This window comes from Egretta garzetta, unplaced genomic scaffold, assembly GCF_000687185.1.
Source record: "Egretta garzetta isolate BGI_Z169 unplaced genomic scaffold, ASM68718v1 scaffold172, whole genome shotgun sequence".
NCBI lineage: Eukaryota > Metazoa > Chordata > Aves > Pelecaniformes > Ardeidae > Egretta > Egretta garzetta.
The window spans coordinates 4,261,950-4,276,199 of NW_009258951.1; the positions used below are offsets into that span (position 1 = coordinate 4,261,950).

Here is a 14,250-nt window from a genome sequence, read left to right on the forward strand (position 1 = left end):
ACCAACAATACTGGCCATCTTCATCAAGTGCCATGACATTTATTAATATTTATTGGTTTGGGGTTTGAAAACCTTTAAAGTTATAATTCACCAGCCTTTCTGCTCTCTGACCGCATTATGTACATTAACTTCTTAGAATCCAAAAACCAGCTCTGCAATATTGCTAAATACATTACTCCCATCTGCAGATGGAAAAAGCAAGGCAGAGAGAGGCCACAATGAAGCCACAAACAGCGTCAAAGCCTGGAGTTCATAACTCCCAGGCATGCTCGGACACCACCGCTCAACCTGCTGTTACCTCTCATCTCCCTCAAAGATGCTCCTACAGCTTCTGGCCTCTGGTACAAACAGGACACACATAGTTATCTCACGCAGAGAATCTTTTGAGGGATGAACATTTGTTTCCCTGGGATAGGAAATGTCTTGATGTAAGCTGTGAAATTAAGTTTTCATGTCAGATGATCCAAAGCTTCATCCTGTTCCAGTTCCATAGGGTAAAATCTGACAGTCAAATACAGATCTCAAAGTCTCTCTTAGATATCAGAATGCAAAAAAATATTTTTCCTTTTTTTCTCTGCACTATTAAAAATAAGCAAACCATAAAAAAATTAAGCTATGGGTAAAAATGAAGAAGGTTTCCTTAATCATTTGCATTACCTGGAATAATGGCATCCAAAAAGATAGTTAAAATGTGGTCTGAAGCAGGATTAAAGCAGTACTTCCAGATTTTTTTTATCAAATCCCAGAGGATGCTCCTAAAATGCTCTTTTCACTGCTCTTCATTGCATTTATTTATGAGCATGGAAAAAAGTAGATCTGATCAGCAATAAATACCTTAAGGTCTTTATTGTGCTTTGGCCTAGGAACCAAACGATCTTTCCCATCACCTACAAATACAACACTTCTCGTTAACAGCAAGACACAGAGATCCAGCTGGACATGCTGCTGTACAGCTTTCCATGAATGACATCAACATCAACCTGAGGGGCAGTCAGTCTAAGACAGTACCTTTGCAAGCACAGCATCCATGCCATTGATTTATCTCATCTTTGCAATGGTTAATTGTTGCACCAGGCATTTTTAAGAAGCTGAGTGAATTTGCTGCCTCTGCTGTACTTCCAACTGGCCCAAGAATGAAAGAGCAAGATTGAGCTGAGACCCTGAACTTTGTATCACCACTGGACTGGTCTTCAAACATTGCTTACACTGCATTACAAATCTGAGCCAGGCTTCATAAATTTAACATTAAACACTTGCTGTTAGTGATATTTTGGGCTCAGTTCTGGAACTAGTAAGTGCTTTCTGCAAGTCAATGGAAGGTGAAGGTGTTCACTTTGCCACATGTCAGTACACCAGGATACTGTGGAGCTTCAAATGAGCTACATCAAAATGGTTGTTTTATTTAGCAGTCAGGGAAATCAATGGAGATCACCCAATGCATCATCTATTAGATACATTTAAGAAAAAAAAAAAACCAACCTTCATTTGTTTTTATAAAGAAATTTATGAACTATGCAAAAGTGTCATAATGATTTACAAAACATGAAATTTACCAGATATACAGATATTTAACATTTTGATGGTAACATTTGAAAGATACATGCTATACAATGTCAACTATGAATAACCTGCTCACGTTATTTATAATGCAAAGGGTTTCTGCAAAGGAACATCTAACATATGCATCCATTTTCATATGTAAAACAAAGAAGAATATGTCTTGATGAAGGAACACAAATGTAAAAACAGTATTTTCAAATCAAGTTCTTTGGGCAGAAAAAATACGTGGAAAGCTCTTCCTTATTTTAAATGAATATGATATTTTAGCCTTAAGGAAGCTCTCAATATTGTTGTCAATTACATGTGTTAGATGCTACAAAACCAACCAACAGTGCTGTTTGTTACTTCAAACAACATTCAAAGCACATTCCATAGCATTTTAAACAATTTACATTATCTCAGAAAATACCCTTTATTGCTAAATAGTTTGCTACAGTGACAAACCTGAGCTGCTGAAGTAATCTGAAATCATCTACTGAAGAACTTGCTAGTACATACGTACTAGCTGAAATATGTATTACCGTAACTGTGAGTGAAATATTCTTTCGTACTTTACAGGTGCAAGCTCCTTTTTTAATTTTCAACACTTACAGTTTGCTAAATTTGCTTTAGGACAATTTAAATAAGTATTTTCAGAGGTCCCTGAGGTTGCAGAAATAACCAAACTACTTAACTAGGTGCTTAAACAGGGAAATCAGTACTTAATTAGAGGCAACCAAGGTTAAATAATTTTAATGGCAATGAAAATTTAAAAGCCGCTAACGGAAAGACAGTTAATTTCCCTTTTTTCTCATACATGTATTATTGGCTACAATGTAGCTACTCACCAGAGCTAGGGTATCAGAACATAAGCCCAGCTCAAAATGAGACTGTAGTAAGTAAATAATTCTGCCTGTCATCCAACAATTAACAAGAACTACACTAATGCTCACTCCTGTTCCCCACAAAATGTTTGTTGTGACTTTTTTTTTTATTTATTTGTGTTTGTCAAAATATGCCAGTGTAAGATTTTCAAGAAGCACTTACTAAGGTCACCAAAAGGACAGTTACTGCTGTACAGTTACACTAGCTCTCACTGCGGGACTGGCTGCTGCTCGTTCTCTTTCTTTAGCAATTTCCATCTCTATTTTGGCTCTGATTTTATTCCAATCAACTTCCAGCTGTAAGAACAGAAAAGCACGTATGCAGAGGTCAACTAACATTATCTAGAGAGGTCAAACAGATAGTTATTCACTAACAGGACAATCTGAAGTTACAAAGTGACCATATCAATCATTATATAGTTCTTCATGTACAAGTGACAACTTATAGTAATGGAATTTATGACAGCACAGTTGAGCTCTAACCAACTGAGCTTTCCACCTTTAAAGTAAAACAAGCTTGATGTATTCTAACAAATACTAATACTTTTCATTGTGTCTGGCAAAAAAACCCATTAAAACACAAAAATAACTTGAACCAACTGGCATCTCATTTAAATGTAATGACATCTGTGTCCTATTACTGAGAATATAGCCCTTTATCAATAATACATGCAGTGATGTCTTTCGACTGCACCTAAAGTCCACCAAGTAAACTGATAGCATATTATGCTAGTTATCTGATATAACAGAAGTCAGATTTCTGCTTGAAATTTGTATTCTACTTCAATAAATGTTTTAGCTTTATCTTGGCATTCTTCCAGCTGCAGAGAATTGTCATCTTCTGGCTGTATTCTATTTCAGTGAAACTTCAGACAATAGATATAGTACAATATCCAGGGTACAGCAGGGTACAGCAGTAGTCTTTCTTTCCAACAATGCTTGACAAGAAAAAACAGATCATGGTGCATTTGATGACTACAAAAACATGTCCAAAAACTGGGCAAAAATGTAATTGCAAAGTTCAGTTTCACTGCTGGAGAATTAAGACTGTCAAAGATGGGATGGGAAAAAAAATTCTCAACTGCTGCACAGGGAATTTTCAGAGTAGCTGTTATTCTGTTAACTAAGTCATGAAATAACAAGGAAGATTCTCTATGAGGGAAGATGTAACTGCAATACCCACATTCTCACATGAAAAGGTTAATCCCTCAATTCAGGATGCATTTACTGGGTCCAGGTGCTTTGGATCTGATGACTGAAATCTTTATGGAGCTCTAAGAAAGAATGTGTTTGCTTTAACAGATGTCACACAGATGCTAAACATACCACATATAGGGCTAATTCTGCCATCTAGCCCAAGAGCTACTTGCCAGTGAAGCCAACAACCCTTGCCAGTGACACCTAGTAACTGCCAAGATATGGATTCTCAGTATACATATTAGGTTCATAATACCTTATAAATAAAGATGTGAGATATAACAACTAAGCACATTGTTTAGATTCCGTATCTGATTGCAGATCAGTGCTCTCAGCTGCAGATAGAAAAGAGGTAAAAACTCCTTACTTAAGCCTGAAGGAGCTTTAGGTGGTGAGAGGGAAACCGAGACCCTTTTTTTCCCCTTTGCTTTTCTCTTCAATGCCCTTGATTTTTCTTCCTAACTTTGCTGTATGTCTGACAAGCTGCATTAAGAATTTAGTTACCACTTAAAATCCACTTCATTAAGTAGGTTCCCTCCTAGTTTCAGATCCAGTAGACAAGATGTCCAGAACATGGATGTGGAAATGGACGACTTTACTCCAGGAACCTTCTGCAGTCTGAGACCCAAGTTTCAAGACTGAGTGTAAGGTGAAACTGGCTCCGCTCGCATCACTCTGCTCACACCTTGTCACTGACATGGTGTTATTGCTTAGGAACCCTTCCAGAAACTACAGCTTTCCTGATGATTTAAAGACAAGACAGTATTGTCTAAAAAGTCTTTTTCAGAAGCATCAGGGGATTAACATGATTTTTGTTCAATAATGGATTTAAAGCACATAGAAGACATACATCCAGCATAGCAGCTGAAATCGTTGCATGATAAGAGCGCTTGGAATCTCTTCTGTTATTTTCCCTGTATTTTCTAGGTGAAGTACTGCAGAATGGCTCATTGAGGGGGTAACATTGTGCAGACTTTTATTCTTGTTTAGGAAATGAAACATTAAATTGCTAAAAGCTAATGACTTACAGTAGAAATTGAGCTTTATTGAAAGTGTAATGAGCACCGTCCAATTAAAGGATCTGAGCCAACAGCTCGGATGTATTTCCTGATCCATCAGGTACAGCAGATGAAAGGATCCAACACAGTCAAAGTACGTGTCTCTTCATAGTTTCATCCTCAGAATGCTTAGGAACAGTGAGGGGAAGAGCAGGAAGGACATAAGGGCTGCTTGATGAAATTGCTGTCTAAGGTGCACGTGTGGGTGTCTCTCATAAAGGAAATGCACGGAAGTGCTCTGGTGGAATCTAAGATACTTCTGGCTTATGAACTGTAAGACTTGTCCTCGGTCTTTAAGATCTAAGAAATGCTAATAAATTGAAATGACCTACTGATGATGGAAAGGGTTTCCAGAGGTTCGACGAAATTGTGTATTTAGCTACTTACATTTGGCAGAACGGTTCATAGTTCACTCTTAATATGTATCTGGATACCTTCAAAGTTTGTTATTGTTGCTACCCATAAAATTATATAAAAATGTTGAAGACATTTAAGAGGTACACATTCAACCATACTAAGGTCTAGCTCCCTGTTTATAGAAAACAACTGTGCCTTCATTTGTATAATCCTTGCCAGATACTAAATATATACATTCTGAATCTGTGCCTTCAAATAAAACACATGCACAGCTATTACTAGCCAAGTAGCCACGCATCAAGCTATGAACTTGTACTCAGATGTAAAGTCTTAAGATTTGTGGCCAAATTTGAACCAAAGAATGAAAATGTAAGAACAACTCTGCTTCCCCCCCCCAGTGGTTACACAAAGCAGGCTGACCTAAAGCTGTAGGAATAATTCTGAGGAATACTTACACCTTCTGCATATTGCAAAAATCTTTTGTTCGTTTCTTTTTTACCAAAGTCCTCTAGGAACTTTTGTCGATAAGCCAGGACTGTGTCAACATGTGTCTTGTGCTTTACTGCTAGTTCTAGGGCCCTGGAATAAAACAGAAATAGGCTTGTCAGGCTATATAAATGCCCTGGCACAACTACAATCGCCATGGTTTTTCAAAATGATACACTGAAAAGCGTTTGGGCTGCAGGCAAAGATTCCTAATCTATAGTGCCAAGCAGTTTTACATTAGTATCAGTCACAGGAGGTTAAAAGTAGCCAGTGAAGGAGACATTATTTCATGCATGCTATGAAAAATACCCAACAATTATTTCTATTGACAACCTCATCGCGTAATTTGTTTATTTCAAGGAAATAAAGCAGAATGGTTAGAGTTTAGCACTCTCAATATAAAGGGGCAAAAGTAATAATTTTTAATAACTTTATTACCGTCAGGAATAGTTTCTGAACAGTGCCATAATATACATTTATGGTGTATGCTACCCAGCATTTATGAATATTCTATAGGCGGGAAAGATTAGTCATTGGATTAGTAGAGTTGATTACTCTCACATCTGTTTTCTTCTTAATGGCATAAGGAATAACAGTTTTTAGATGATACATATTAGGCAACATAATAAAAAACACAGATATGTTGGGGAAAAACAACTTTCTGCCCATAGCGATATGAATATAATAGCAGAGAAGTTAGTAAATGGCCTCAGAAGATTCTGTTAGAAAATGTGGGGGTTTGTTTAAAGGAGAAATTCCTACTTTGTTTTCTCAGGCCTAATTCATATTTCATCCACCTACACAGTGCTCAGAGTCTGAATAGCCACATATCTATTTTTAGCAACACGACATTTCAAAACAGCTTTAATTCTTTGAGGGTCACATACAGTTTGAGGTATCACTAAGAACATTTCTGTGTTACCAATAATGAAAAAGCAAAATGTTATTTAAAAATGCTTCCAAGCATGTTTTGGACTTTTATCACAGAATACTTGTATCTTCTAAATATGACAGAAAAAAAGTTACTACTTTGGTTATTGTCAGGATGTGATTTACTTCATCTTTTTACAGCTCAGGGCAATTACAGATAGGAAATCAGTCAGCTAAGTATCTGCAATAAAACAACTGATCTAAATAATTTACAGGTTACCTCAGCAAGACCGCTTATAACCATATTGTGTTTGAAGAAATACTACCTATCCCAATTGTAAAGATTAATGTTGACTTGAATAGCTTGATAAATAAGGCCTGTTTGAAGAAGCAGGGTTTCAGCTTCCTGGGCGTTTCCACTGAACAGCAGTATATGAGCCATCCTTGACTCTTTTGATGGAAGATCTTTGATGGAATTGATATACTGAACTTTGTCAATCTGTTAACGAGATGTACAATAGTTTAATAATGGAAAATAGTTAATAAAACTAGTTTTGCAACAGTTTAACTGGAAATAAATAACTCAATTTTCTTACCTCACCAATTGATGCATAGGCAATTTCTGCTGTAGCCATGTCTTTATTGGCAACTGCCATAGCAGCTAAACATGCCCACATAGTCTGATCCTGAAATTTAAAAAAAAAAAAAAAAAAAAAAAACCAACAACTCCTAAAACTTCAAATATTTATTATCATGCTAAAAATGACATCTCAAAGGACATACACAAGGCCTGAAAATAATGTGTAACAATACAACATTTCTCAGTATGCTATTTATGGCACCATGGTCTAAGTCTCTTATTAGAATGTCAGTACTTAATTACTTCTCAGAACTCCATCATTATAAAAATGTTGATATTGTGACCAGATGAGACTGTGCGGCTGAATGAATCATTAGTTTTCAGCATCTCAGCCAGTAAAGAACTCTTGCCATAGTATCACTCTACAATCTCACCATCAGTGTCCCTGTCACTACTTGTGGAACTACGCTGGAAACCAAAGCACTGGTTGTAGTTGAAAAAAATTATTTTAACCTGGCTAATCTCAACCTGGCTTCACAAATAACTGTCCTGGAACCATGATACGGGCAATAATGATAACTGTACATTTATCATAAATGTACTACAAATGAAAGAGAAAGGAAAAAAATTACTCAACTGTAGAACAATGAACCTGTTGGAAAGTAAAGAGCAGCTTCAAAAGTTCTGTCTCCTCTGTGACATTTTCAGTACATTTTATATTTAGAATTAAGAATTAGAAAAATGTAGTGGTAATAATATTACACCCTATTTTCATGCCTTTTTTTTTTTTTTTTTTTTTTTTTTTTTACACAACCTTAATGAAACCCCCTAACTCAGAAAAACATTTAGGAAGATCCAGACATTTTGATATCTTCCCTTTTCAAATCTGACAACATTATGACAAAGATATACTACTAAAACATATTAGTTAATATAATTTAGGCTACCACATCTGAAAACTCTAGTTCAGACAGGAAAAATATAATTTTGAATGAGCTTTTTAGTCCACATGCACTCTAGGAATTAAGTAGATCTTGATATTTTTGTTAAATATGTTCAATAAAAAATTTGAAAATAAACACTTTGCAATGTGAATAGGTTTCTAGAAGCAGCATAGCATTACTGTTGATTTAAATCAGAATAAACAGCTACACTGAGCATGCTCTAAACATATTCCCATGTCCTGTCCCACAACCACTTTTGTATGAAGCAAAACTGGTAAGACCCTCTGAAGCCAGCAACATAGAGTAATTTAGCCTAAGGCTGTGGTTTCACTATCACCGTCTCTGCACATGTCCCTACTCTGGCCATGTGCTCCCACTCTTTACCATGATTCAGGACAAGATACCCTGCTGGTAGCACATAGTTTGGGACAATTAAAATCACTCAGAGAATCAAATGCTTGTAAAATCTTTGTCATGTTCTCTTCCCATTTCCCTATTATTTAGAAAATTAGGTGAAAATGCTGGAAGCTCAGCCTGAAATTATGCAAGAGATCAAGTTTGTAGTTTTCACCAATAGGTCTTGCTGTTCTCTCTTTCCTCAGAAAGATGGCCCATTTTCTTACTACTGATTGGAAATACTCTGAACTGTCTACCTGGGTTGCCAAAAATCAACAAAACAGCCCTCCATCCCTCCAACTCCATGAAGAGTTTACAAATCTTTAAAGATAAACAAAGTGCTGAAGGGAAGACCTGCTGTAATGGCTCGAATGTGTACAAAACACGCTAAGGTAACACTCAAAAATCATTACACAACCCAAGTTATCTGGATGTGTTGATTTAATTAATGCAAACAAAAAAAATATTTGAAATACACATTTAAGGTCATGATAATCACATGAAAGTGCTAAACACTTTTCTAGGAGTAAATGGGGAAAAGGAAGCAGGGTTTGGGGGGATTTTTGTCTGTTTAAAAGGCTGCCAGACTCACCTCATCTGTTCCTGTTGCCTAAATACATACAAAAGAAAGCAAAGGAAAAAACAAAAACAAAAACAAGTGAAATAAAATAAGAAAAAATACTAGGCAACTGTTTGTGGAGATGCAGATAATTTTTAATCGGTTATATTAAGGCCTAGTCCTGAAAACTTAAGCTTATTTCTAACGTCTGTGAATACCTGTGTTCAATCCATCTGGGCTTCGGTGTGAACAAAAATAAGATTTTTTAAATTATATATAATGAAAATTATGAAATTATGTATTTGTATATTATGCAATTATGAAAAGTGTATAAATGTTTGACCAGCCCACAAATAATCAGCCACAAAGCAGAAGAATGGACATGAGATATCCCATCTGATATGCAAGTATCATTATTAAAGTAATGCTTGAAAACATAAATATTACAGTGAAATTATACCTGAACATTCCTGATAATTAGCATTTACCTTGACAAAGCGACACAGTCTGACAGCATCTTCCCATTTCGAACTACTAACGTATTCATGAAGAATCGCAGGATAAGGTGAAATATTAAGGTGAATAAGTGAACCATCTGCTCTTCTAAATGTTATTTGATTTCCTACAAAACGTACAATCTGGGGATTTTTGCTAAATTCACTGGGTAGAGAAAGAAAGGCAAGTTAATATTCACTTCTTTCTTACTGAAAAGAACATTAGGGATTTAAAAGAATTCTTTCTTTCAAAATTACATCATCATTATGCTTCATTTTCAGAGCATATAAAAATCTAAGCACCTAGTTATTCCACAGTCATATCCAACAGGTAGTTGTAATGTTCTCAAAAAATAATACTATAGTTATGCACATTCACTGGTTGTAAGGCAAATGCAAACTGGGTATTTGTGCAAAGATCTTCAGATACATTTTTCAGTAAAAAATATTTGGGCTTCCATAATTCTTAGAATGAAATAATGAATTCAGGTATTCTTTGTGAAGAATTTCATATCACAAAGTATATAGGCTGAAATAAACATGTAAAGCAAACATGCTGAGCTAGAAATAACATTATCTGTGACCTAATATCTTGATACTTTTAATTTCCAACAGATACTTTATGCAGATTTTCCTTTGTGTTTGTTTTCTTACAAACAACTAAGGCAATATTTCATGAGATAGGATTTAAATTTTGCTTTTGCATCAAGATGCTATTCTACTTTTAAACTGTGCATCATCGTTTCAACTCCAAACTTCATGATATACCTTGTAAAACACTTTTTCCTTATTTCCTAATCAAGAAGTAGAAACATGAAAAGAATTTTAAAAGTTGCAACCCTGGCTTCTACTTCAACTGCCAAAATTAACATAATTCTTTAAGGAATGAGTAAACTAGTTAAAATACATAATACTACTTTGATCAAAAAGGATATATTACCTTGCATCTTTTTCATACAGAGTTTTTGGCAAAAGATCTTTATCTACATAGACTGTGTTGGGGTAGTACCAGACTGTAAAACGGGTATCTTGAATCCCGCAAAGGATGTTAGACGTGTCATTCCAAGCCAAAGTTTGAACCATTGTCCCTTAATTTAAAGATAACAGAATAATAAGCATTTCCACAAGAAACTTCAAAATAAAGGTACACTTCTCAAACTGTAGTAAAAGGGTAATTATTAGTCATTCTCATTTCCTTTTATAAGGACTGGCTTTAACTCCCTAGTTTAAAAGGTAACACCTTACAAACTTTCAGCCAAATTCAGTACTCCCTTTCTGAAAGAAAGTTCTTTTCACAGTAATGTTTTCTGGACTTAGTTTTGAGACTGGAGATCAAAATTAACACAATGGTCAGACTGTACCTTCATATTTACTGGATCATGCATCTGTCTACACATTTAAACTTCTAATTAAAAATATTATCAACTTAAGAGTTTGCATTTGCAACAAAACTGTCTGAAAGACTCTGTATTGAGTAATTCTGAGGAATATGTCCTTCTCCAATATCCTCTTAGCTGCTTGCTCCAGAATGCAATAACAAGTGCTTAAATGTTAACAACGGCTTTACATGTAACTGATATAAAAATTATCAGAATTTAGATAAAATGCACTAAAATTGTTTCTACCACTGTCTTATGAAAGCCACAGGACTATTTCTAATGTTTTTTCAAGTCCAATTTCACTATTAATTAAAAAGCAAAATTTTGTCTCTTGTACTACATAAAAGTCTATCTGCCTCCTAGCATGTTAAATGTTATTTTGAATTTTTCTTACCTATTTTGACAATCTTCTGTTCTTTTCCAAACCGTTTAACTGAAGTAATGTAAAGATCTCTGTTCTTATCAATAAAAGCTATTTTTCTTTCACTTGTAAGTCCTTTCTGGTCCAAAGCAATCTCCACAATTTCCGTCTGAAAAGGAAAAAGAAAATATCTGATTTTTATCTTGGAGATTCATATCACAGAAAGCATGTGATATTCAAACAAATGAATGCTTTACTAAAAACAAGGCACAAAACTCTTGAAAAACTGGGTTGCGAAGACATGTTATGTGTGTCTTCTCTGTTGAATGAAGCATTATATAAATTGAATTTCATGCAGATTAAAATAAAACTGCAACAGAGAAGAGTTAGCAGTTTAGGAACTAACTACAAAACTACAGAAATCCACATGGCAGTCTCAAAGCAAAAGCTGCCTAAAAGATTAATATTTATTCCTCTCTTCAAAGATGCTGCCCCATTTTGCTTTTTTTGTATACCAGAAGGGTGAAGAAAAGAAAAACGCAGTTCAGGCAATAATTTTTGAAATAGAAACAGCTTTCCACTTATGTTCTTTTCTTCAGTGTTAACAACAGGTCGGCACTAAGAAAAGTTGATTTGGAGTACATGCAAAGGAAACTCCTATCAGTTTTACTGCATAACAAAACTATTTACCTGTAGTTTTAAACTCTTACGTGCTTGGGAAACACACGCCAGTAACTGAACACAACCTATAGGATAACCCTTTGTACACTGACAGTACATAAAGAATATGATTTTTATTATTTTATAAGAGTCAGCCAGAGTTGTCAAGCTCCTTTCTATTAAGGTTGTAAACCTTTAATAGGTTATTAGACCCATTATTGATTCTTAATTTCCAAATATAATGAAAAAGAGACATTATATCCTTCACCTTACCTTATGGGTTAGAGGCTTTCCATCACCCAATGGCTTTCCAGATAAAGCTTCAAATATGTAGATAACTGAAGGAAAAAAGATTAGATGTTTTATTAGTTAAAAGCAACAGTTGTTCTTAGCCTTTTCAAGCAGGTCCATTTGTTTTCAGAGTACAATTTACTGCAAGTGGATACTTACTGCTGTGCGCTAGATTTACCAGAGACTTTCACACTCTCATTGAAAAAGAATCTTGCAGCTGGGAAAATGTAACAGTCATAGTCTGCTGATCTTAGGAATAGTCTTATTTTGCAGTCGGGCTGATCAGTGAAAATTCTCAAATATCATTTTCAGAGCATTGATAGCCATTGAAACATGATATTATGGACTGATACAGAATTGAGAAAACTAAAGTTTTACTTCCTATCACAGCTCAAATGATCATTTACAGAAATAACAGAGTTCTATCTGATGCAAGTTTGTACCCTGTATTCTGAATAAGTTAATGCTACCACGGCTATCTGACAGATTTACTCAATCTTAACCTTCAATTTTGATCAGTATGAATGTTTAGGAAGTGATACTATTGACTGATATATTTTCCTAAAGGAATTAGTATCAGATATATAGAAAGCTGTCCTTTGAACGACTCAGTTAAACCTTCTTCAGGACCATTCTTTATTTTCTTAATAATTTGCTCTATTTTGAATTCCTAATCCAGTGGTCCCTCAGCATTTTTATTTCCAGGACAGTTTAGGGTTTCTGCTTGTCATCATGATACAGTTAATGACAATACATTAATAACTGGCGTCCTCAAAAAGTATCTGCTTTATCCAGATATACTCAAATTTTATATAACTCTCGCAATCTTTACCAAAAGTCTGCCTGTTCCACTCTCTCCCCATCTCACCCCCTTGGGAAAAAAAAAAAAAAAAAAAAAACCCCCCCCCCCCCCCCCTTGTCTGTATTTCTGGGATATCCAGTGAAGACTCAAATTTGCAACTTGCCTAAAGATAAAGTTTCTCTTTCTTTTTTCCTGTCTCTCTCTCTATACACGTGTGTGTGTGTGTGACACACACACATCCATGTGTGTGCAAAAACTATTCATACGTACTTTTGTATAGAGACTAAGAATATACACACAAATTCAGACATGTAGGCAGAGTATTCAAACCTAGAGAAAAACATTATACGGAGCACCAGCTGTAATTTAAAGCAAGATTCCTCATTAGTTCATAGAAAACACAGATGTGACAGAAACATTTCAGATGTTCAACAACACACCCCACCTGTGGTTTCAACACATTACCCATAAGTATACAATATAAGATGAACATACACGTTCATTCCAAAGGATGGCGATGTTAACATGTTAATCCTGTGGTGCATTTCTTTCAGTAGGACACAGGATGTTGGTTTGAGGTCAATGGTTATACAGGCAGGATTAGAAAAAAAACCCAACTGTAAGAGCAGGTGTTCAGAAAGCATTGGTTGAGTTTGCAGAGGAGAAAAAGAAAGGGCTTTGCACAAGTGTTGCTCTTGTCAGCTGGCTAAATATACAAAAGAAAACTAGTTGTTCCTGAGAAGTGGTATTTTTCTCACTTTTATGCATGGCTCCCTGCATGAAATTTATTTTGATCTAGCTATACAAGCCAATTTTACTGTTACTATATTAGCTATAGGAAGTGAGATTAAGAGAGTTTTGAAGAAAACCACTGTACCTAAACGACAAGTAAAATGGGTTAACTTCTATTGTTAACTACAATGCTTATTAAGGTATTTCAGAACATATGTTTGGGGTTGGTCATGCCTGTCCCTGCTCCCCGCCCCCCCCAATCCCTCATCTGGAAAAAACTCCACATCACATTACAATCATTTAGAACCTAAATTATTATCTTTTTTTACAGGTATAAATTAAAAAAATAAACAAAGGGCATTCTATCACTTTGAGCATCCAGAGAAAGAAAACAGCTACTGTGTGTCTTCTAACACACACGTTCTATCATCATGAAATAACTGCTCCTATGGCCAGCCGTTCCCTTTTGAGAATAGGCTCACGTCCCTCTTCCAGCTTCATTACAGATTGTGGAAGGACTGCGAGCGCAGAGGTACCAATCTTTTTCCTAGGTTATTGAAAGAGGAAGAATATCCAAGTAACAACGCTGAAGCACAGCAAGTTCTCTCTCTCTCTCTCTCAGGGTAAATTAGCTTGTAGAGAGCTCCATGCTATGACGTGT

The 14,250-nt window shown here is 35.5% G+C and overlaps 1 protein-coding gene across 7 annotated transcripts in view; it reads right to left on the reverse strand.

Moving 5' to 3' along the window:
* Nucleotides 1-1,639: 1,639 nt before the first annotated feature.
* The window catches only part of IFT80 (intraflagellar transport 80), a 55,140-nt gene continuing 42,529 nt past the window's right edge, over nt 1,640-14,250 (reverse strand). For 5 of the 7 annotated variants that reach the window (XM_035889988.1, XM_035889989.1, XM_035889991.1 and 2 more), the window contains 9 exons: nt 12,038-12,102; nt 11,138-11,273; nt 10,305-10,452; nt 9,359-9,530; nt 8,904-8,921; nt 6,988-7,077; nt 6,718-6,890; nt 5,491-5,614; nt 1,640-2,720 (listed from right to left, as the gene is read on the reverse strand). In XM_035889988.1, coding sequence (XP_035745881.1) covers nt 2,607-2,720; nt 5,491-5,614; nt 6,718-6,890; nt 6,988-7,077; nt 8,904-8,921; nt 9,359-9,530; nt 10,305-10,452; nt 11,138-11,273; nt 12,038-12,102 — 1,040 coding nt within the window. In that variant the 3' untranslated portion in view covers nt 1,640-2,606. Of the gene's footprint in view, nt 2,721-5,490; nt 5,615-6,671; nt 6,891-6,987; nt 7,078-8,903; nt 8,922-9,358; nt 9,531-10,304; nt 10,453-11,137; nt 11,274-12,037; nt 12,103-14,250 lie in introns of those variants that run through there. The other 2 variants (XM_009634436.2, XM_035889990.1) reach the window with 2 other exon arrangements.